Below are 25,378 nucleotides of genomic sequence, written 5' to 3'. Positions count from 1 at the left end.
GCACAGCCATTGGCTAAAGCAGCACAGCCATTGGCTAAAGCAACACAGCCATTGGTAAAGCAGCACAGCCATTGGCTAAAGCAGCACAGCCATTGGCTAAAGCAGCACAGCCATTGGCTAAAGCAGCACAGCCATTGGCTAAAGCAGCACAGCCATTGGTAAAGCAGCACAGCCATTGGCTAAAGCAGCACAGCCATTGGCTAAAGCAGCACAGCCATTGGCTAAAGCAGCACAGCCATTGGCTAAAGCAGCACACAAACGTTTGTGATCAGCAAGAACAGGGCTGTTGGAGAATCAGGGTTGGAATGTCCTTTGCAGTGTAAAACGCAGCCTCGTTGTATTTACACCATCCCAGCAGCTATCTTAGAAATATAACTGTGCTCTGTACTTCTCCCAGCATGCACTTCGTAGCCTAAAAGGTTATGGATCATTTGATTGAGATCACACTAAATAGCCTATAGGTTGTCTTGATATTGCAGCGCCCAGAAGAGAATCCCAGATGAGGGGTGGCATCACATTGATATATATCAATCACAGATGAAGTAACCTTCCCTTGGACTAGATTCTTTTAAAGATTAAACCTTCCCCTTGACTGAAATTGAAAAAGCATTTTCCACCAGGTAACCATTCTGTACATTCATCCCAAACATACTGAATGTCGGGAGATTGACCTGGTAACATACTGAATGTAGGGAGATTGACCTGGTAACATACTGAATGTAGGGAGATTGACTTGGTAACATACTGAATGTCCTCTATTGAGAGAGAGAGAGAGAGAGAGAGAGAGAGAGAGAGAGAGAGAGAGAGAGAGAGAGAGAGAGAGAGAGAGAGAGAGAGAGAGAGAGAGAGAGAGAGAGAGAGAGAGAGAGAGAGAGAGAGAGACAGAGAGAGAGACACAGAGAGAGAGACACAGAGAGAGAGACAGAGAGAGAGAGAGAGAGAGAGAGAGAGAGAGAGAGAGAGAGAGAGAGAGAGAGAGAGAGAGAGAGAGAGAGAGAGAGAGAGAGAGAGAGAGAGAGAGAGAGAGAGAGAGAGAGAGAGAGAGAGAGAGAGACCGAGAGAGACACAGAGGGAGAGAGACACAGAGGGAGAGAGAGAGAGAGAGAGAGAGAGAGAGAGAGAGAGAGAGAGAGAGAGAGAGAGAGAGAGAGAGAGAGAGAGAGAGAGAGAGAGACACAGAGAGAGAGAGAGAGAGAGAGAGAGACAGAGAGAGACAGAGAGAGGCACAGAGAGAGAGAGAGAGAGAGAGAGAGAGAGAGAGAGAGAGAGAGAGAGAGAGAGAGAGAGAGACCGAGAGAGACACAGAGGGAGAGAGACACAGAGGGAGAGAGAGAGAGAGAGAGAGAGAGAGAGAGAGAGAGAGAGAGAGAGAGAGAGAGAGAGAGAGAGAGAGAGAGAGAGAGAGAGAGAGAGAGAAATCTCAGTAAGACCCGAATAATGGTGTTCCAAAAAAGGTCCATTCACCAGGACCACAAATACAAATTCCATCTAGACACTGTTGCCCTAGAGCACACAAAACTATACATACCTTGGCCTAAACATCAGCGCCACAGGTAACTTCCACAAAGCTGTGAACGATCTGAGAGACAAGGCAAGAAGGGCATTCTATGCCATCAAAAGGAACATAAATTTCAACATACCAATTAGGATCTGGCTAAAAATACTTGAATCAGTCATAGAGCCCATTGCCCTTTATGGTTGTGAGGTCTGGGGTCCGCTCACCAACCAAGACTTCACAAAATGGGACAAACACCAAATTGAGACTCTGCACGCAGAATTCTGCAAAAATATCCTCCGTGTACAATGTAGGACACCAAATAATGCATGCAGAGCAGAATTAGTCCGATACCCACTAATTATCAAAATCCAGAAAAGAGACGTTAAATTCTACAACCACCTAAAAGGAAGCGATTCCCAAACCTTCCATAACAAAGCCATCACCTACAGAGAGATGAACCTGGAGAAGAGTCCCCTAAGCAAGCTGGTCCTGGGGCTCTGTTCACAAACACAAACACACCCCACAGAGCCCCAGGACAACAGCACAATTAGACCCAACCAAATCATGAGAAAACAAAAAGATAATTACTTGACACATTGGAAAGAATTAACAAAAAAACAGAGCAAACTAGAATGCTATTTGGCCCTAAACAGGGAGTACACAGTAGCAGAATACCTGACCACTGTGACTGACCCAAACTTAAGGAAAGCTTTGACTATGTACAGACTCAGTGAGCATAGCCTTGCTATTGAGAAAGGCCGCCGTAGGCAGACATGGCTCTCAAGAGAAGACAGGCTATGTGCGAACTGCCCACAAAATGAGGTGGAAACTGAGCTGCACTTCCTAACCTCCTGCCCAATGTATGACCATATTAGAGAGACATATTTCCCTCAGATTACACAGATCCACAAAGAATTCGAAAACAAGTCCAATTTTGATAAACTCCCATATCTACTGGGTGAAATTCCACAGTGTGCCATCAAAGCAGCAAGATTTGTGACCTGTTGCCGCGAGAAAAGGGCAACCAGTGAAGAACAAACACCATTGTAAATACAACCCATATTTATGCTTATTTATTTCCCTTGTGCCCTTTAACCATTTGTACATTGTTAAAACACTGTATATATATATATAATATGACATTCGTAATGTCTTTATTGTTTTGAAATTCATGTATGTGTAATGTTTACTGTTCATTTTTATTGTTCATTTCACTTTTGTATATTATCTACCTCACTTGATTTGGCAATGTTAATACATGTTTCCCATGACAATAAAGCCCTTGGAATTGAATTGAGAGAGAGGGAGAGAGAGAGAGAGAGAGAGAGAGAGAGAGAGAGAGAGAGAGAGAGAGAGAGAGAGAGAGAGAGAGAGAGAGAGAGAGAGAGAGAGAGAGAGAGAGAGAACCAGAGAGAGAGACAGAGAGAGAAAGAGAGAGAGGGAGAAAGATAGAACCAGAGAGAGAGAGAGAGAGAAAGAGAGAGAGAGAGAGAGAGAGAGAGAGAGAGAGAACCAGAGAGAGAAAGAGAGAACCAGAGAGAGAGAGAGAGACAGAGACAGAGAGAGAAAGAGAGAACCAGAGAGAGAGAGAGAGACAGAGACAGAGAGAGAGAGAGAGAGAGAGAGAGAGAGAGAGAGAGAGAGAGAGAGAGAGAGAGAGAGAGAGAGAGAGAGAGAGAGAGAGAGAGAAAACCAGAGAGAGAGAGAGAACCAGAGAGAACCATGGAGAATGAGACTGAAAGACAGACATAAAGAGAGATGGAAAGAGAGAGGGATGAGAGCTAGAGGTATGTGTGGTCTGAGGTGGTTCAGGGTTCTAGCTGACAGTGATCAGCTAAGGACTTACGGCTGTAGTCACCTTTGACCCCTTAGCACCCTGCTGTGCCCCTCAGCTAACAGCTCAATTTCAGACCAGTCAGTTCAGCCAACCCTGCCCCAGTTCCTACCCCAGGCTGCGTTCCAAATGGTTCCCTAGTCCCTATATATTACCATAGGTCTCCGGTTAAATGTAGTGCACTATATAACGTTCCTGCCCTGTCTCATATACATAGGGCCTCATTTAGGCCTGAAACAGCCGTCTTCCACAGGACCACACAGGAAACTCGTAATAACAACATCCTTCAACTTAATACAGACAGAAAATAAGAACAACGACACTTTAAGAGTGTGACTTCTTTTTATTTGGGGGTTTATGTTGTTTATCAACGTGAGAACCTCCTGATTCCTGACTCCTAACTCCTGTCCTGACTCCTAACTCCTGTCCTGACTCCTAACTCCTACATCCTAACTCCTAACTCCAGTCCTAACTCCTAACTCCTGTCCTGACTCCTAACTCCTACATCCTAACTCCTAACTCCTGTCCTGACTCCTAACTCCTGTCCTGACCCCTAACTCCTAACTCCAGTCCTAACTCCTAACTCCTGTCCTGACTCCTAACTCCTAGATCCTAACTCCTAACTCCTGTCCTGACCCCTAACTCCTAGATCCTAACTCCTAACTCCTGTCCTGACCCCTAACTCCTAGATCCTAACTCCTAACTCCTGTCCTGACCCCTAACTCCTAGATCCTGACTCCTAACTCCTGTCCTAACTCCTTTCCAGACTCCTAACTCCTGTCCTGACTCCTAACTCCTGTCCTGACTCCTAACTCCTGTCCTGACTCCTAACTCCTGTCCTGACTCCTAACTCCTAGATCCTAACTACTAACTCCTGTCCTGACCCCTAACTCCTAACTCCTGTCCAGACTCCTAACTCCTGTCCTGAATCCTGATTCCTAACTCCTGTCCTGACTCCTAACTCCTGTCCTGACTCCTAACTCCTGTCCTGACTCCTAACTCCTGTCCAGACTCCTAACTCCTGTCCTATCTCCTGTCCAGACTCCTAACTCCTGTCCTGAATCCTGATTCCTAACTCCTGTCCTGACTCCTAACTCCTGTCCTGACTCCTAACTCCTGTCCTGACTCCTAACTCCTGTCCAGACTCCTAACTCCTGTCCTAACTCCTGTCCAGACTCCTAACTCCTGTCCAGACTCCTAACTCCTGTCCTGACTCCTAACTCCTGTCCTGACTCCTAACTCCTGTCCTGACTCCTAACTCCTGTCCTGACTCCTAACTCCTTTCCAGTCTCCTAACTCCTGTCCTGACTCCTAACTCCTGTCCTGACTCCTAACTCCTGTCCTAACTCCTGTCCTGACTCCTAACTCCTGTCCTGACACCTAAGTCCTGTCCTGACTCGTAAATCCTGTCCAGACTCCTAACTCCTGTCCTGACTCCTAACTCCTGTCCAGACTCCTAACTCCTGTCCTGACTCCTAACTCCTGTCCTGACTCCTAACTCCTGTCCTGACTCCTAACTCCTGTCCAAACTCCTAACTCCTGTCCTGACTCCTAACTACTGTCCAGACTCCTAACTCCTGTCCTGACTCCTAACTCCTGTCCTGACTCCTAACTCCTGTCCTGACTCCTATATCCTGTCCTGAATCCTGACTCCTAACTCCTGTCCTGACTCCTAACTCCTGTCCTGACTCCTAACTCCTGTCCTGACTCCTAACTCCTGTCCTGACTCCTAACTCCGGTCCTGCATCCTGACTCCTAACTCCTGACTCCTGTCCTGACTAACTCCTGTCCTGTCCTGTCCTGACTCCTAACTCCTGTCCTGACTCCTAACTCCTGTCCAGACTCCTAACTCCTGTCCTTAACTCTAACTCCTGTCCTGACTCCTAACTCCTGTCCTGACTCCTAACTCCTGACTCCTAACTCCTAACTCCTGTCCTGACTCCTAACTCCTAACTCCTTTCCTGACTCCTAACTCCTGTCCTGACTCCTAACTCCTGTCCTGACTCCTAACTCCTAACTCCTTTCCAGACTCCTAACTCCTTCCTGACTCCTAACTCCTGTCCTGACTCCTAACTCCTCCCTTTCCAGACTCCTAACTCCTGTCCTGACTCCTAACTCCTCCTGTCCTAACTCCTGTCCTGACTCCTAACTCCTTTCCAGACTCCTAACTCCTGTCCAGACTCCTAACTCCTGTCCTGACTCCTAACTCCTGTCCTGACTCCTAACTCCTGTCCTGACTCCTAACTCCTGTCCTGACTCCTAACTCCTGTCCAGACTCCTAACTCCTGTCCTGACTCCTAACTCCTGTCCTGACTCCTAACTCCTGTCCAGACTCCTAACTCCTGTCCTGACTCCTAACTCCTGTCCTGACTCCTAACTCCTGTCCTGACTCCTAACTCCTGTCCTGACTCCTAACTCCTGACTCCTGACTCCTAACTCCTGTCCTGACTCCTAACTCCTAACTCCTTTCCAGACTCCTAACTCCTTTCCTGACTCCTAACTCCTGTCCTGACTCCTAACTCCTAACTCCTTTCCAGACTCCTAACTCCTGTCCTGACTCCTAACTCCTGTCCTGACTCCTAACTCCTGTCCTGACTCCTAACTCCTGTCCAGACTCCTAACTCCTGTCCTGACTCCTAACTCCTGTCCTGACTCCTAACTCCTGTCCTGACTCCTAACTCCTGTCCAGACTCCTAACTCCTGTCCTAACTCCTGTCCAGACTCCTAACTCCTGTCCAGACTCCTAACTCCTGTCCTGACTCCTAACTCCTGTCCTGACTCCTAACTCCTGTCCTGACTCCTAACTCCTGTCCTGACTCCTAACTCTCCTGACCTCCCCTAACTCCAGACTCCTAACTCCTGTCCTGACTCCTAACTCCTGTCCTGACACCTAACTCCTGTCCTGACTAAATCCTGTCCAGACTCCTAACTCCTGTCCTGACTCCTAACTCCTGTCCTGACTCCTAACTCCTGTCCTGACTCCTAACTCCTGTCCTGACTCCTAACTCCTGTCCTGACTCCTAACTCCTGTCCAGACTCCTAACTCCTGTCCTGACTCCTAACTCCTGTCCTGACTCCTAACTCCCTGTCCAGACTCCTAACTCCTGTCCTGACTCCTAACTCCTGTCCTGACTCCTAACTCCTGTCCTGACTCCTAACTCCTGTCCTGACTCCTAACTCCTGTCCTGACTCCTAACTCCTGTCCTGACTCCTAACTCCGGTCCTGCATCCTGACTCCTAACTCCTGAACTCTGTCCTGACTCCTAACTCCTGTCCTGACTCCTAACTCCTGTCCTGACTCCTAACTCCTGTCCTGACTCCTAACTCCTGTCCTGACTCCTAACTCCTAACTCCTGACTCCTAACTCCTGTCCTGACTCCTAACTCCTGTCCTGACTCCTAACTCCTGTCCTAACTCCTAACTCCTGTCCTGACTCCTAACTCCTGACTCCTAACTCCTTCCTGACTCCTAACTCCTGTCCTGACTCCTAACTCCTAACTCCCTGACTCCTAACTCCTGTCCTGACTCCTAACTCCTGTCCTGACTCCTAACTCCTAACTCCTGACTCCTAACTCCTGTCCTGACTCCTAACTCCTGTCCTGACTCCTGTCCTGACTCCTAACTCCTGTCCAGACTCCTAACTCCTGTCCTGACTCCTAACTCCTGTCCTGACTCCTAACTCCTGTCCTGACTCCTAACTCCTGTCCTGACTCCTAACTCCTGTCCTGACTCCTAACTCCTGTCCTGACTCCTAACTCCTGTCCAGACTCCTAACTCCTGTCCTGACTCCTAACTCCTGTCCTGACTCCTAACTCCTGTCCTGACTCCTAACTCCTGTCCTTAATCCTGACTCCTAACTCCTGTCCTGACTCCTAACTCCTGTCCTGACTCCTAACTCCTGTCCTGACTCCTAACTCCTAACTCCTTTCCAGACTCCTAACTCCTTTCCTGACTCCTAACTCCTGTCCTGACTCCTAACTCCTGTCCTGACTCCTAACTCCTGTCCTGACTCATAACTCCTGGATCCTAACTCCTAACTCCTGTCCTGACTCCTAACTCCTGTCCTGACTCCTAACTCCTAACTCCTTTCCAGACTCCTAACTCCTGTCCTGACTCCTAACTCCTAACTCCTGACTCCTAACTCCTAACTCCTTTCCAGACTCCTAACTCCTGTCCTGACTCCTAACTCCTAACTCCTTTCCAGACTCCTAACTCCTGTCCTGACTCCTAACTCCTGTCCTGACTCCTAACTCCTGTCCTGACTCCTAACTCCTGTCCAGACTCCTAACTCCTGTCCTGACTCCTAACTCCTGTCCTGACTCCTAACTCCTGTCCTGACTCCTAACTCCTGTCCAGACTCCTAACTCCTGTCCTGACTCCTAACTCCTGTCCTGACTCCTAACTCCTGACTCCTAACTCCTGTCCAGACTCCTAACTCCTGTCCTGAATCCTGACTCCTAACTCCTGTCCTGACTCCTAACTCCTGTCCTGACTCCTAACTCCTGTCCTGACTCCTAACTCCTGTCCAGTCCTGACTCCTAACTCCTGACTCCTAACTCCTCCTGTCCTGACTCCTAACTCCTGTCCAGACTCCTAACTCCTAACTCCTGTCCTGTCCTGTAATCCTGACTCCTAACTCCTGTCCTGACTCCTAACTCCTGTCCTGACTCCTAACTCCTGTCCTGATCCTAACTCCTAACTCCTGACTCCTAACTCCTGTCCTGACTCCTAACTCCTGTCCTGACTCCTGAACTCCTGTCCTGACTCCTAACTCCTGTCCTGACTCCTAACTCCTGTCCTGACTCCTAACTCCTGTCCTGACTCCTAACTCCTGTCCTGACTCCTAACTCCTGTCCTGACCCTACTCCTGTCCTGACTCCTAACTCCTGTCCTGACTCCTAACTCCTGTCCTGACTCCTAACTCCTGTCCTGACTCCTAACTCCTGTCCTGACTCCTAACTCCTGTCCTGACTCCTAACTCCTGTCCTGACTCCTAACTCCTGTCCAGACTCCTAACTCCTAACTCCTGTCCTGACTCCTAACTCCTGTCCTGACTCCTAACTCCTGTCCTAACTCCTGTCCTGACTCCTAACTCCTGTCCTGACTACTAACTCCTGTCCAGACTCCTAACTCCTGTCTGAACTCCTGTCCAGACTCCTACTCCTGTCCTGACTCCTAACTCCTGTCCTGACTCCTAACTCCTGTCCTGACTCCTAACTCCTGTCCTGACTCCTAACTCCTGTCCAGACTCCTAACTCCTGTCCTGAAACTCCTGTCCTGACTCCTACCTCCTGTCCTGACTCCTAACTCCTGTCCTGACTCCTAACTCCTGTCCAGACTCCTAACTCCTGTCCTGAATCTCCTAACTCCTGTCCTGACTCCTAACTCCTGTCCTGACTCCTAACTCCTGTCCTGACTCCTAACTCCTGTCCTGACTCCCTAACTCCTGTCCTGACTCCTAACTCCTGTCCTGACTCCTAACTCCTGTCCTGACTCCTAACTCCTGTCCAGACTCCTAACTCCTGTCCTCCCTGACTCCTAACTCCTGTCCTGACTCCTAACTCCTGTCCTGACTCCTAACTCCTACTCTAACTCCTGTCCTGACTCCTAACTCCTGTCCTGACTCCTAACTCCTCCTGTCCTGACTCCTAACTCCTAACTCCTTTCCAGACTAACTCCTGTCCTGACTCCTAACTCCTAACTCCTAACTCCTTTCCAGACTCCTAACTCCTGTCCTGACTCCTAACTCCTCCTAACTCCTGTCCTGACTCCTCCTGACTCCTAACTCCTGACTCCTATCTCCTGTCCTGACTCCTAACTCCTGTCCTGACTCCTAAGTCCTGTCCTGACTCCTAACTCCTGTCCTGACTCCTAACTCCTGTCCTGACTCCTAACTCCTTTCCAGACTCCTAACTCCTGTCCTGACTCCTAACTCCTGTCCTGACTCCTAACTCCTGTCCAGACTCCTAACTCCTGTCCTGAATCCTGACTCCTACCTCCTGTCCTGACTCCTAACTCCTGTCCTGACTCTTAACTCCTGTCCTGACTCCTAACTCCTGTCCTGACTCCTAACTCCTGTCCAGACTCCTAACTCCTCTCTTGACTCCTAACTCCTGTCCTAACTCCTACCTCCTGTCCTGACTCCTAACTCCTGTCCTGACTCTTAACTCCTGTCCAGACTCCTAACTCCTGTCCTGAATCCTGACTCCTACCTCCTGTCCTGACTCCTAACTCCGGTCCTGCATCCTGACTCCTAACTCCTGACTCCTAACTGCTGTCCTGACTCCTAACTCCTGTCCTGACTCCTAACTCCTGTCCTGACTCCTAACTCCTGTCCTGACTCCTAACTCCTGTCCAGACTCCTAACTCCTGTCCTTAATCCTGACTCCTAACTCCTGTCCTGACTCCTAACTCCTGTCCTGACTCCTAACTCCTGTCCTCACTCCTAACTCCTGACTCCTAACTCCTAACTCCTGTCCTGACTCCTAACTCCTAACTCCTTTCCAGACTCCTAACTCCTTTCCTGACTCCTAACTCCTGTCCTGACTCCTAACTCCTAACTCCTTTCCAGACTCCTAACTCCTTTCCTGACTCCTAACTCCTGTCCTGACTCCTAACTCCTAACTCCTTTCCAGACTCCTAACTCCTGTCCTGACTCCTAACTCCTAACTCCTGTCCTAACTCCTGTCCTGACTCCTAACTCCTGTCCAGACTCCTATCTCCTGTCCTGACTCCTAACTCCTGTCCTGACTCCTAAGTCCTGTCCTGACTCCTAACTCCTGTCCTGACTCCTAACTCCTGTCCTGACTCCTAACTCCTTTCCAGACTCCTAACTCCTGTCCTGACTCCTAACTCCTGTCCTGACTCCTAACTCCTGTCCAGACTCCTAACTCCTGTCCTTAATCCTGACTCCTAACTCCTGTCCTGACTCCTAACTCCTGTCCTGACTCCTAACTCCTGTCCTCACTCCTAACTCCTGACTCCTAACTCCTAACTCCTGTCCTGACTCCTAACTCCTAACTCCTTTCCAGACTCCTAACTCCTTTCCTGACTCCTAACTCCTGTCCTGACTCCTAACTCCTAACTCCTTTCCAGACTCCTAACTCCTGTCCTGACTCCTAACTCCTGTCCTGACTCCTAACTCCTGTCCTGACTCCTATCTCCTGTCCAGACTCCTAACTCCTGTCCTGACTCCTAACTCCTAACTTCTGTCCTGACTCCTGACTCCTGTCCAGACTCCTACCTCCTGTCCTGACTCCTAACTCCTGTCCTGACTCCTAACTCCTAACTCCTGTCCTGACTCCTGACTCCTGTCCAGACTCCTAACTCCTGTCCTAACTCCTAACTCCTGTCCTGACTCCTATCTCCTGTCCTGACTCCTAACTCCTAGATCCTGACTCCTAACTCCTGTCCAAACTCCTAACTCCTGTCCTGAATCCTGACTCCTACCTCCTGTCCTGACTCCTAACTCCTGTCCTGACTCTTAACTCCTGTCCTGACTCCTAACTCCTGTCCTGACTCCTAACTCCTGTCCAGACTCCTAACTCCTCTCTTGACTCCTAACTCCTGTCCTAACTCCTACCTCCTGTCCTGACTCCTAACTCCTGTCCTGACTCTTAACTCCTGTCCAGACTCCTAACTCCTGTCCTGAATCCTGACTCCTACCTCCTGTCCTGACTCCTAACTCCTGTCCTGACTCCTACCTCCTGTCCTGACTCCTAACTCCTGTCCTGACTCCTAAATCCTGTCCTGACTCATAACTTTAGATCCTAACTCCTAACTCCTGTCCTGACTCCTAACTCCTAACTCCTTTCCAGACTCCTAACTCCTTTCCTGACTCCTAACACCTGTCCTGACTCCTAACTCCTGTCCTAACTCCTGTCCTGACTCCTAACTCCTGTCCTAACTCCTGTCCTGACTCCTAACTCCTGTCCTGACTCCTAACTCCTAACTCCTTTCCAGACTCCTAACTCCTTTCCTGACTCCTAACTCCTGTCCTGACTCCTAACTCCTGTCCTGACTCCTAACTCCTGTCCTAACTCCTAACTCCTGTCCTGACTCCTAACTCCTGTCCTAACTCCTGTCCTGACTCCTAACTCCTGTCCTGACTCCTAACTCCTAACTCCTGTCCTGACTCCTAACTCCTGTCCTGACTCCTGACTCCTGTCCTGACTCCTAACTCCTGTCCTGACTCCTAACTCCTATCCTAACTCCTATCCTAACTCCTAACTCCTCACTCCTGACTCTTGACTCACTGAAGGCTGAATAAAATAACCATTACATTCCGTTCCAAAACGCCCAACCTGCCCTTACAGCTTACAGTCATAACTATTAACTAACAGTAAATATGGCAACATTGTCAAGCAAAAACACCCATGAAGAATGAAGGAGAGTGACCCGTAATGAGTGTGAAACACAAGTGTACATTACCGAATGTTGTTTTCGGTTGAAGTGGATGTTTTTTTAACACGAGAATCCTGTCCTGACTCTTAACTCCTGTCCAGACTCCTAACTCCTGTCCTGACTCCTAACTCCTGTCCTGACTCCTAACTCCTGTCCTGACTCATAACTTTAGATCCTAACTCCTAACTCCTGTCCTGACTCCTAACTCCTTTCCTGACTCCTAACACCTGTCCAGACTCCTAACACCTGTCCAGACTCCTAACTCCTGTCCTGACTCCTAACTCCTGTCCAGACTCCTAACTCCTGTCCTGACTCCTAACTCCTGTCCTGACTCCTAACTCCTGTCCTGACTCCTAACTCCTGTCCTAACTCCTGTCCTGACTCCTAACTCCTGTCCTGACTCCTGACTCCTGTCCTGACTCCTAACTCCTGTCCTGACTCCTAACTCCTATCCTAACTCCTATCCTAACTCCTAACTCCTCACTCCTGACTCTTGACTCACTGAAGGCTGAATAAAATAACCATTACATTCCGTTCCAAAACGCCCAACCTGCCCTTACAGCTTACAGTCATAACTATTAACTAACAGTAAATAGGCAACATTGTCAAGCAAAAACACCCATGAAGAATGAAGGAGAGTGACCCGTAATGAGTGTGAAACACAAGTGTACATTACCGAATGTTGTTTTCGGTTGAAGTGGATGTTTTTTTAACACGAGAATCCTGTCCTGACTCACTCAAGGCTGATAACCATTCAATTTCAACACACATCCGTTCCAACAAGCCCAACCTGCCCTTCCGGCTGGATAAATAAATAAGGCTGTACGTGTTTGGTACTTGTGATTTCTAAATGGACCCACCAAACAGCTCTGTTCCTCCTGGGATGTTCAGCTTTAAAAGGATGTGTGATCAAGAGGTTGTCTCTAGCTCGCCCCACATTGTGAGGGAAGGAATGTGTGTGTGTGTGTGTGTGTGTGTGTGTGTGTGTGTGTGTGTGTGTGTGTGTGTGTGTGTGTGTGTGTGTGTGTGTGTGTGTGTGTGTGTGTGTGTGTGTGTGTGTGTGTGTGTGTGTGTGTGTGTGTGTGTGTGTGTGTGTGTGTGTGTGTGTGTGTGTGTGTGTGTGTGTGTGTGTGGTTGGCTTTGTTTAGTCCACGCATGAGAGAGAGAGAGACGGACCAGACAACAAAATGCAACATCTAGCCTTAATGCACAGCAGACCCATTGGAGAATGAGAGAGAGAGAGAGAGAGAGAGAGAGAGAGAGAGAGAGAGAGAGAGAGAGAGACAGAGAGAGAGAGAGAGAGAGAGAGAGAGAGAGAGAGAGAGAGAGAGAGAGAGAGAGAGAGAGAGAGAGAGAGAGAGAGAGAGAGAGAGAGAGAGAGAGAGAGAGAGAGAGAGAGACAGAGAGAGAGATGTAGAACTCTGATAAGGAAGCAGAGGGACAGAGAGGCAGAGAGGCAGAGAAACAGAGAGAGTGAGAGAGAGATGTAGAACTCTGATAAGGAAGCAGAGACAGAGAGGCAGAGGAACAGAGATTCAGAGGCAGAGAAACAGAGAGGCAGAGATTCAGAGGCAGAGAGGCAGAGAGACAGAGAGGCAGAGAGGCAGAGAGGCAGAGAGACAGAGGCAGAGAGACAGAGAGGCAGAGAGACAGAGAGGCAGAGAGGCAGAGAGACAGAGGCAGAGAGACAGAGAGGCAGAGAGACAGAGAGGCAGAGAGGCAGAGAGGCAGAGAGACAGAGGCAGAGAGGCAGAGAGGCAGAGAAACAGAGAGGCAGAGAGGCAGAGAGGCAGAGAGGCAGAGAGACAGAGGCAGAGAGGCAGAGAGGCAGAGAAACAGAGAGGCAGAGAGGCAGAGGCAGAGAGGCAGAGAGGCAGAGAGACAGAGATTCAGAGGCAGAGAGGCAGAGAGGCAGAGGGACAGAGATTCAGAGGCAGAGGGACAGAGATTCAGAGGCAGAGAGGCAGAGAGGCAGAGAGGCAGAGTGGTAAAGTGCACCTTTCAACAACAGCTGCTAAAAGATTCATGTTCCGATTCCGACAAAAGACTATCAGGATGTATCCTATCCCATAAATCTCTCTTTAGAAACATATCCTTGTATTATTGATGGAGATAAAATGTAAATAAATGGCCAACCAAACCAGGGCAATGATAGAGAGAGGCTGTGTGGTTCCGTGTCCCAAATCACACTCTATTTCCTACATAGATGTAGTAGTGAACAATACAGGGTTTGGGACACTATCTGCCATTTGAAACACTGTCTGAATACATGGGTAAGTTTTACTACGAGTGTCTTGTCTTCTATCGCTTTGTTGACCCATGTCTTCAGACTGTGTACATACGATAGAGGAAGACCCATGTCTTCAGACCGTGTACATACGATAGAGGAAGACCCATGTCTTCAGACTGTACATACGTAGGAAGACCCATAGACGTACATAGAGGAAGACCCATGTCTTCAGACCGTGTACATACGATAGAGGAAGACCCATGTCTTCAGACTGTGTACATACGATAGAGGAAGACCCATGTCTTCAGACCGTGTACATACGATAGAGGAAGACCCATGTCTTCAGACCGTGTACATACGATAGAGGAAGACCCATGTCTTCAGACTGTGTACATACGATAGAGGAAGACCCATGTCTTCAGACTGTGTACATACGATAGAGGAAGACCCATGTCTTCAGACTGTGTACATACGATAGAGGAAGACCCATGTCTTCAGACTGTGTACATACGATGGAGGAAGCCTCTACCAACAGTGTTAGGAATAGACAGGACAGTAGATATCGAACAGATACCTGTACATGTGGCCTATAAGGTGCCTTGTGATACAACACTATTCTATGTGAAGTAGGGAGAGTTGGACATCGTTCAATCCCTTCCTAAAATAATGGACTGTATCTGGAATCTGGCTGCACTTCTCTGATTTACCACCAGAGGGTAGAACAATCAGAACTGTGGTCAGGCATATGGAATGGAATATAGAATACTCCTCAACACCGCTGGTTTTTGGAGGATTCTAGAATCCTGTGTAGGGTAGATGTTGTTGTTGTTGTTGTTGTTGTTGTTGTTGTTGTTGTTGTTGATGATGATCTGGAATTTGATAAGGAGGCGATTGGGAATATGTTGTGGGAGATTACAGAGAGATAACTCCAATAGCTTGTTATGAGCGACACTGAGCCAGAAACAGCAGGGAACTGGAAATGGTGAGGATATAGACAGTCACACACAGCACTGTTCTCACAGTGGAAGTGGCTATTCAGAGAAGACCAGGGAATAATCAATATGGTAGGATATGTGGCTAGGGTGTACCTCAGTATCCATCATTTGGATAGGAAACAATAGGAATTTACTAATTTGTCAAATCTCCTGTGAAACCCCCCCCCCCCTCCCTCCATTCCTCCCCCACTTCTCTCTCACCTGCAGTCCAGCTTCTCCAGTTCAAAGTGGGGGTTGAAGTTGAGGACGACACGTTGGGAGGGTTCTGGGGCGGTGACGACCCAACGACAGTTCTGGTGTGGGGGGTACTCCAGAGGGTACCCTGGGGTGGTGATGTACCCGGCGCCACTGGCGTCTACTTGTCCGCCACACGATTTGCTGCCTTCAGGACAGAGGACACAGAGGCATCAGTTAGGATGTGAATTAGATCTGGGGTTTTTTTTTATGAGGTGTAACGACAGTATTGGAAAAGGAGAAGGTGAGAAGCTATAATTCGGTAAAAAGTTTGGACACACCTACTCATTCCTGGATTTTTCTTCATTTTGACTGTTTTCTACATTGTAGAATAATAATAGTGAAGACAACAAAGCAATAACACTTACGAGTGATAATTATAATAATAGTGAATAGTGAGAGAAGGACAAGACTGTGGAAAGCTGTCATCAAGGCAAAGTGCGGAAACTTCGAAAACATATTTGTTGAACACTTTTTTAGGTACATCGTAATTTTGCACGCCTAATTTTTCCGTTTTTGATTTGTTAAAAAAAGTTTTAAATATCCAATAAATGTCGTTCCACACTTCATGATTGTGTCCCACTTGTTGTTGATTCTTCACAAAAAAATACAGTTTTATATCTTTATGTTTGAAGCCTGAAATGTGGCAAAAGGTCGCAAAGTTCAAGGGGGCCGAATACTTTCGCAAGACACTGTATATATATATATACTGTATATATCTATGTATAGGTATATATGTGTATATATAGGTGTATGTGTTATTTCATAGTGTTGATATCTTCACTATTATTCTACAATAAAAATGACAAATAAAACACGGTTGACTGGTACTGTAGGTTTATAAATGTATATAGACAGTTGAAGTCTGAAGTTTACGTTGGAGTCATTAAGACTCGTTTTTCAACCACTCCACAAATTTCTTGTTAACAAACTATAGTTTTGGCAAGTCGGTTAGGACAGCTACTTTGTGCATGACACAAGTCATTTTTCCAACAATTGTTTACAGACAGATTATTTCACTTATAATTCACTGTATCACAATTCCAGTGGGTCAGAAGTTTACATACACTAAGTTGACTGTGCCTTTAAACAGCTTCGAAAATTCCAGAAAATTATGTCATGGCTTTAGAAGCTTCTGATAGGCTAATTGGCATCATTTGAGTCAATTGGAGGTGTACCTGTGGATGTATTTCAAGGCCTACCTTCAAACTCAGTGCCTCTTTGCTTGACATCAAGGGAAAAGTAATAGACCAAATTGTAGATTTCCAAACGTCTGAAGGTACCACGTTCATCTGTACAAACAATAGTACGCAAGTATAAACACCATGGGACCACGCAGCCGTCATATCGCTCAGGAAGGATACGCGTTCTGTCTCCGAGAGATTAACGTACTTTGGTGCGAAAAGTGCAAGTTAATCCCAGAACAACAGCAAAGGACCTTGTGAAGATGCTGGAGGAAACAGGTAAAAATGTATCTATATCCACAGTAAAACGAGTCCTATATCGACATAACCTGAAAGGCAGCTGAGCAAGGAAGAAGCAACTGCTCCAAAACCACCATAAAAAAGCCAGACTACGGTTTGCAACTGCACATGGGGACAAAGATCGTACTTTTCGGAGAAATGTCCTCTGGTCTGATGAAACAAAAATATAACTTTTTGGCCATAATGACCATCGTTATGTTTGGAGGAAAAAGGGGGACGCTTGCAAGCCGAAGAACACCATCCCAACCTTGAAGCACGGGGGTGGCAGCATCATGTTGTGGGGGTGCTTTGCTGCAGGAGGGACTGGTGCACTTCACAAAATAGATGGCAACATGAGGAATGAAAATGATGTGGATATATTGAAGCAACATCTCAAGACATCAGTCAGGAAGTTAAAGCTTGGTCGCAAATGGGTTTTCCAAATGGACAATGACCCCAAGTACACTTCCAAAGTTGTGGCAAAATGGCTTAAGGACAACAAAGTCAAGGTATTGGAGTGGCCATCACAAAGCCCTGACCTCAATTCTTTAGAACATTTGTGGGCAGAACTGAAAAAACGTTTGCGAGCAAGGAGGCCTACAAACCTGACTCAGTTACACCAGCTCTGTCAGGAGGAATGGGACAAAATTCACTCCCTTACAGCTACGCACTCCCTTACAGTTACGCACTCCCTCACAGTTACACACTCCCTCACAGTTACGCACTCCCTTACAATAAGCAATTGTGGAGTGGTTGAAAAACAAGTTTTAATGACTCCAACCTAAGTGTATGTTAACTTCTGACTTCAACTGTATATAGAAGTATATATATATATAGATATAGAGGTATATAAATATATAGAAATGTATATATATAGATATAGAGGTATATAAATATATAGAAATGTATATATATATAGATATAGAGGTATATAAATATATAGAAGTATAGATATAAATATAGATATAGAGGTATATAAATATATAGAAGTATATATATAGATATAGAGGTATATAAATATATAGAAGTATAGATATAAATATAGATATAGAGGTATATAAATATATAGAAGTATACAGATATAGAGTTGTATAAATATATAGAAGTATATAGATATAGATATAGAGGTATATAAATATATAGAAGTATATATATAGATATAGAGGTATATAAATATATAGAAGTATATAGATATAAAGGTATATAAATATATAGAAGTATATATATAGATATAGAGGTGTATAAATATAGAGAAGTATATAGATATAGAGGTATATAAATATATAGAAGTATATATATAGATATAGAGGTGTATAAATATATAGAAGTATATAGATATAGAGGTATATAAATATATAGAAGTATATAGATATAAAGGTATATAAATATATAGAAGTATATATATATAGATATAGAGGTGTATAAATATATAGAAGTATATAGATATAGAGGTATATAAATATATAGCAGTATATATATAGATATAGAGGTGTATAAATATATAGAAGTATATAGATATAGAGGTATATAAATATATAGAAGTATATATATAGATATAGAGGTGTATAAATATATAGAAGTATATATATAGATATAGAGGTATATAAATATATAGAAGTATATAGATATAAAGGTATATAAATATATAGAAGTATATATATAGATATAGAGGTATATAAATATATAGAAGTATATAGATATAAAGGTATATAAATATATAGACGTATTTAGATATAGAGGCATATAAATATATAGAAGTATATATATAGATATAAAGGTATATAAATATATAGAAGTATATATATAGATATAGAAGTATATAAGTATACGTATATATATTTAGAAGTATATATATAGAAGTATATAGATATAGAGGTATATAAATATATAGAAGTATATATATATAGATATAAAGGTATATAAATATATAGAAGTATATATATAGATATAGAGGTATATAAATATATAGAAGTATAAATATATAAATATAGATATAGAAGTATATAAGTATATGTATATATATTTAGAAGTATATATATAGAAGTATATAGATATAGAGGTATATAAGTATATAGAAGTATATATATAGATATAGAGGTATATAAATAAATAGAAATATATCTATAGAGGTATATAAATATATAGAAATATATAGATAGAGGTATATAAATATATAGAAGTATATATATAGAAGTATATAGATATAGAGGTATATAAATATATAGAAGTATATATATAGATATAGAGGTATATAAATATATAGAAGTATATATGTATATAGATATAAAGGTATATAAATATATAGAAGTATAGATATAAATATAGATATAGAGGTAAAGGACAGGACACTGCTGATATCACCGTAGTTACAGCAGTGTGGAACGGTAAACATCAGGACACTGCTGATATCACCGTAGTTACAGCAGTGTGGAACGGTAAACATCAGGACACTGCTGATATCACCGTAGTTACAGCAGTGTGGAACGGTAAACATCAGGACACTGCTGATATCACCGTAGTTACAGCAGTGTGGAACGGTAAACATCAGGACCATGTTGTGATCCTATCTTCCTTTTCTGTAGAATAATAAAGTCCACATTTGTAGTGGAACATTGAAACAGGAAGTGACAGACAGACAGACAGACAGACAGACAGACAGACAGACAGACAGACAGACAGACAGACAGACAGACAGACAGACAGACAGACAGACAGACAGACAGACAGACAGACAGACAGACAGACAGACAGACAGACAGACAGACAGACAGACAGACAGACAGACAGACAGACAGACAGACAGACAGACAGACAGACAGACAGACAGACAGACAGACAGACAGACAGTGTGTTAGCGGTCAGGGGTCAGGTTAACGCTGTGAGTTAGATAGATTGGCTCACAAAGCCTCCATTCTGACCCAGAACAGACACTCACACGCTTTAAGATCGTTCTTCTCCTCTCTGTCTGTGTCTCGTATGGACACTGAATAGCGTTTCACCACAAACACTGTCTTAGAATGGCAGGGAGGAAGACTGTAATGTTGACTGTAGACAATTAGACAAACCAACTGGTTTATTATACAGCCGTAGAGAGGAGAGGAGAGTGAGAGGAGAGGAGAGGAGAGGAGAGGAGAGGAGAGGAGAGGAGAGGAGAGGAGAGGAGAGGAGAGGAGGGAGAGGAGAGGAGAGGAGAGGAGAGAAGAGAAGAGAAGAGAAGAGAAGAGAAGAGAAGAGAAGAGAAGAAGAGAAGAGAAGAGAAGAGAAGAGAAGAGAAGAGAAGAGAGAAGAGAAGATTTCATATGTACAACCTATGTTTACTGTAGCAGAGTGAGGCATTGTAACAGAATCCGTTTTGACCTATAAATAGAGTTGTTACTGTGAACCTGCTCCCTCCTTCTAGCAGACAGACAGACAAACCAACACACAGACATACACCGGTCCTATACACACCAACACACAGACAGACCCCGGTCCAACACACAGACAGACCCCGGTCCTATACACACCAACACACAGACAGACCCCGGTCCTATACACACCAACACACAGACAGACCCCGGTCCTATACACACCAACACACAGACAGACCCCGGTCCTATACACACCAACACACAGACAGACACCGGTCCTATACACACCAACACACAGACAGACACCGGTCCAACACACACCAACACACAGACAGACCCCGTCCTATACACACCAACACACAGACAGACACTGGTCCTATACACACCAACACACAGACATACACCAGTCCTATACACACCAACACACAGACAGACCCCGGTCCAACACACAGACAGACCCCGGTCCTATACACACCAACACACAGACAGACCCCAGTCCTATACACACCAACACACAGACAGACCCAGTCCTATACACACCAACACACAGACAGACACCAGTCCTGTAGTCGGTGTCTCTGTGGTAGTGTCCCAGCAGGAGCTTCTGGGACAGCCTTCAGGGGAAGAGACACATTTGATTGACATTTTGGGGTCTGTGTGTGTGGCCCACACGCACACACGCAAACACAATATGGCTGGCTTCCAACATGTCTCTGACCAGGTCTACAGTACGTCACCGTTGCTCTATGCCAGCCAACTACACTCTCCTCTCCTTTCAGGATTAATAAACATTGTGGTCCATTTCCCTTCATTCTCCATCACCATTACATCTCCTGTATACCAGACACACTAGAACACTAGAATATTAGAACACTAGAATCCAGTACTGTAGAACCATAGAAGAGAACACTAGAACATTAGAATACTGGAACACTACAACCTAGTACTGTAGAACCTTGGAACCAAAGAAGAGAACACTAGAACACTAGAATATTGGAACACTAGAACCTAGTACTGTAGAACCGTAGAACTATAGAAGAGAACACTAGAACACTAGAATACTGGAACATGAGAACCTAGTAATGTAGAACCATAGAACCATAGAACAGAACACTAGAATACTGGAACACTAGAACCCAGTACTGTAGAACCTTAGAACCATAGAACAGAACAGTAGAACACTGGTTTGGTATCGTTCAAACACAGTCTGTATGCCCACTGCGGTGACTTGTCCTTGTCCTTTTCAATGTGACAAATATTGAAAAGGAAGAATAAGAACCAGACACTTCAACTGTAATAGACTTTCAAGTGGTGACATTTCCACATCTACTATATACCCACGTAGCTTATTCAATACCAAATATAGACCCACAGTACACCAACAAGCGCACACACACACACACACACACACACGCACGCACGCACGCACGCACGCACACACACACACACACACACACACACACACACACACACACACACACACACACACACACACACACACACACACACACACACACACACACACACACACACACACACACACACACACACACACACACACAACCGCCTGTACACAAGCACACACTGAAGATACATTAATCAATCACAATGACTATTTCATCTTTGATCCCATCCTACAACTCCCTCCCATCCTCCAACTCGCTCCTATCCTCCAACTCCCTCCCATCCTCCAACTCCCTCCTATCCTCCAACTCCCTCCCATCCTCCAACTCCCTCCCATCCTCCAACTCCCTCCCATCCTCCAACTCCATCCCATCCTCCAGCTCTCTCCCACCCTCCAGCTCCCTCCCATCCTCCAGCTCTATCCCATACTCGAGCTCCCTCCCATCCTCCACCTCTATCGCATCCTCCAGCTCCCTCCCATCCTCCAGCTCCATCCCATCCTCCCATCGTCCAGCTCCCTCCCAACCTCCCATGCTCCAACTCCCTCCCATCCTCCGGCTCCCTCTCATCCTCCCATCCTCTAGCTCCCTCCCATCCTCCAACTCCCTCACATCCTCCAGCTCCATCCCATCCTCAAACTCCTTCCCTTCCTCCAGCTCTATTCCATCCTCCCTTCCTCCAGCTCCCTCCCATCCTCCAACTCCCTCGCATCCTCGAGCTCCCTCTCATCCTCCAGCTCTATTCCATCCTCCAGCTCACTCCCACCCTCCCGTGCTCCTGCTCCCTCCCATCCTAAAGCTCCCTCCCATCTTCCAACTCCCTCACATCCTCCAGCTCCCTCCCATCCTCCAACTTCCTCACATCCTCCAGCTCCCTCCCATCTTCCAACTCCCTCACATCCTCCAGCTCCCTCCCATCTTCCAACTCCCTCACATCCTCCTGCTCTATCCCATCCTCCAGCTCTATCCCATCCTCCAGCTCCCTCCCATCCTCACATCCTCCAGCTCCCTCCCATCCTCCAACTCCCTCCCATCCTCCAACTCCCTCCCATCCTCCCATCCTCCAGCTCCATCCCATCCTCCAACTCCCTCCCATCCGCCAGCTCTATCCCATCCTCCAGCTCTATCCCAGCCTCCAACTCCCTCCCATCCTCCTGCTCCCTCCCATCCTCCAGCTCCATCCCATCCTCCAGCTCCATCCCATCCTCCCATCCGCCTGCTCTCTCCCATCCTCCAGCTCTATTGCATCCTCCAGCTCTGTCCCATCCTCCAGCTCTATTCCATCCTCCAGCTCCCTCCCATCCTCCCATCCTCCAGCTCCATCTCATCCTCCAACTCCATCCCATCCTCCAGCTCTATCCCATCCTCCAGCTCCCTCCCATCCTCCAGCTCCATCCCATCCTCCCATCCTCCTGCTCCCTCCCACCCTCCAGCTCTATTCCATCATCCAACTCCCTCCCATCCTCCAACTCCCTCCCATCCTCCTACTCCCTCCCATCCTCCAGCTCCATCCCATCCTCCCATCCTCCTGCTCCCTCCCACCCTCCAGCTCTATTCCATCATCCAACTCCCTCCCATCCTCCATCTCTATCCCATCCTCCAGCTCTAACCAATCCTCCAATTCCCTCCCATCCTCCTGCCCCCTCCCATCCTCCAGCTCCATCACATCCTCCAGCTCCATCCCATGCTCCCATCCTCCTGCTCCCTCCCATCCTCCAGCTCTATTCCATCCTCCAGCTCCCTCCCATCCTCCAGCTCCCTCCCATCCTCCCATCCTCCAGCTCTATCCCATCCTCCAACTCCCTCCCATCCTCCAGCTCTATTCCATCCTCCAACTCCCTCCCGTCCTCAAACTCCCTCCCATCCTCCAGCTCTATTCCATCCTCCAGCTCACTCCCACCCTCTGATCCTCCAGCTCCCTCCCATCCTCCACCTCCCTCCCATTCTTCCATCCTCCAGCTCCATCCCATCCTCCAACTCCCTCCCATCCTCCCATCCTCCAGCTCCCTCCCATCCTCCAACTCCCTCCCATCCTCCAGCTCCCTCCCATCCTCCAACTCCCTCCCATCCTCCCATCCTTTAGCTCCCTCCCATCCTCCATCTCCCTCACATTCTTCCATCCTCCAGCTCCATCCCATCCTCCAACTCCCTCCCATCCTCCAGCTCCCTCCCATCCTCCAACTCCCTCCCATCCTCCCATCCTCCAGCTCCGTCCCATCCTCCAGCTCCCTCCCATCCTCCAGCTCCATCCCATCCTCCAACTCCCTCCCATCCTCCCATCCTCCAACTCCCTCCCATCCTCCCATCCTCCAACTCCCTCCCATCCTCCTGCTCCCTCCCATCCTCCAACTCCCTCCCATCCTCCAGCTCCCTCCCAACCTCTAACTCCCTCCCATTCTTTCATCCTCCAGCTCCATCCCATTCTCCAACTCCATCCCATCCTCCCATCCTCCAGCTCCCTCCCATCCTCCAACTCCCTCCGATCCTCCAGCTCCCTCCCATCCTCCAGCTCTATTCCATCCTCCAGCTCACTCCCACCCTCCCATCCTCCTGCTCCATCCCATCCTTCAGCTCCCTCCCATCCTCCAGCTCCCTCCCATCCTCCAGCTCCCTCCCATCCTCCAACTCCCTCCCATCCTCCCATCCTTTAGCTCCCTCCCATCCTCCATCTCCCTCACATTCTTCCATCCTCCATCTCCATCCCATCCTCCAACTCCATCCCATCCTCCAGCTCCCTCCCATCCTCCAGCTCCCTCCCATCCTCCAACTCCATCCCATCCTCCAACTCCCTCCCATCCTCCCATCCTTTAGCTCCCTCCCATCCTCCATCTCCCTCACATTCTTCCATCCTCCAGCTCCCTCCCATCCTCCAACTCCCTCCCATCCTCCCATCCTCCAGCTCCCTCCCATCCCCAGCTCCCTCCCATCCTCCAGCTCCATCCCATCCTCCAACTCCATCCCATCCTCCCATCCTCCAACTCCCTCCCATCCTCCCATCCTCCAGCTCCCTCCCATCCTCCAACTCCCTCCCATCCTCCCAACCTCCAGCTCCCTCCCATCCTCCAACTCCCTCCCATCCTCCAGCTCCCTCCCTCCCATCCTCCAACTCCCTCCCATTCTTTCATCCTCCAGCTCCATCCCATCCTCCAACTCCATCCCATCCTCCAATTCCCTCCCATCCTCCCATCCTTTAGCTCCCTCCCATCCTCCAACTCCCTCCCATTCTTCCATCCTCCAGCTCCATCCCATCCTCCAACTCCCTCCCATCCTCCCACCCTCCAGCTCCATCCCATCCTCCAACTCCCTCCCATCCTCCCATCCTCCAGCTCCCTCCCATACTCCAACTCCCTCCCATCCTCCAGCTCCCTCCCATCCTCCAACTCCGTCCACATCCTCCAACTCCCTCCCATCCTCCAGCTCCCTCCCATCCTCCAACTTCCTCACATGCTCCAGCTCCCTCCCATCCTCCAACTCCCTCCCATCCTCCCATCCTCCCATCCTCCCATCCTCCAACTCCCTCCCATCCTCCAACTCCCTCCCATCCTCCCATCCTCCCATCCTCCAACTCCCTCCCATCCTCCCATCCTTCCATCCTCCCATCCTCCCATCCTCCAACTCCCTCCCATCCTCCCATCCTCCCATCCTCCAACTCCCTCCCATCCTCCCATCCTCCCATCCTCCCATCCTCCAACTCCCTCCCATCCTCCCATCCTCCAACTCCCTCCCATCCTCCCATCCTCCAACTCCCTCCCATCCTCCCATCCTCCAACTCCCTCCCATCCTCCCATCCTCCAGCTCCCTCCCATCCTCCAACTCCCTCCCATCCTCCAACTCCCTCCCATCCTCCAACTCCCTCCCATCCTCCAACTCCCCAATCCCCCATCCCCATCCAACTCCCCCATCCCATCCTCCCAACTCCCTCCCAACTCCCTCCCATCCTCCCATCTCCCTCCCCCATCCTCCAACTC

General features: G+C 47.5%; 1 protein-coding gene across 3 annotated transcripts in view; it reads right to left on the bottom strand.

Moving 5' to 3' along the window:
- Positions 1–25,378, bottom strand: part of LOC124044301 (neuropilin-2-like) — a 352,904-nt gene that overhangs the window by 280,208 nt on the left and 47,318 nt on the right. For all 3 annotated transcript variants that reach the window (XM_046363952.1, XM_046363953.1, XM_046363951.1), the window contains exon 2: positions 15,162–15,342. In XM_046363952.1, coding sequence (XP_046219908.1) covers positions 15,162–15,342 — 181 coding nt within the window. The remainder of the gene's footprint in view (positions 1–15,161; positions 15,343–25,378) is intronic.

Source organism: Oncorhynchus gorbuscha, linkage group LG09, assembly GCF_021184085.1.
Source record: "Oncorhynchus gorbuscha isolate QuinsamMale2020 ecotype Even-year linkage group LG09, OgorEven_v1.0, whole genome shotgun sequence".
NCBI classification, from domain to species: Eukaryota; Metazoa; Chordata; class Actinopteri; order Salmoniformes; family Salmonidae; genus Oncorhynchus; species Oncorhynchus gorbuscha.
Note: the sequence above shows the minus strand (reverse complement) of the source record. Positions and strands in the feature narration are given on the sequence as shown.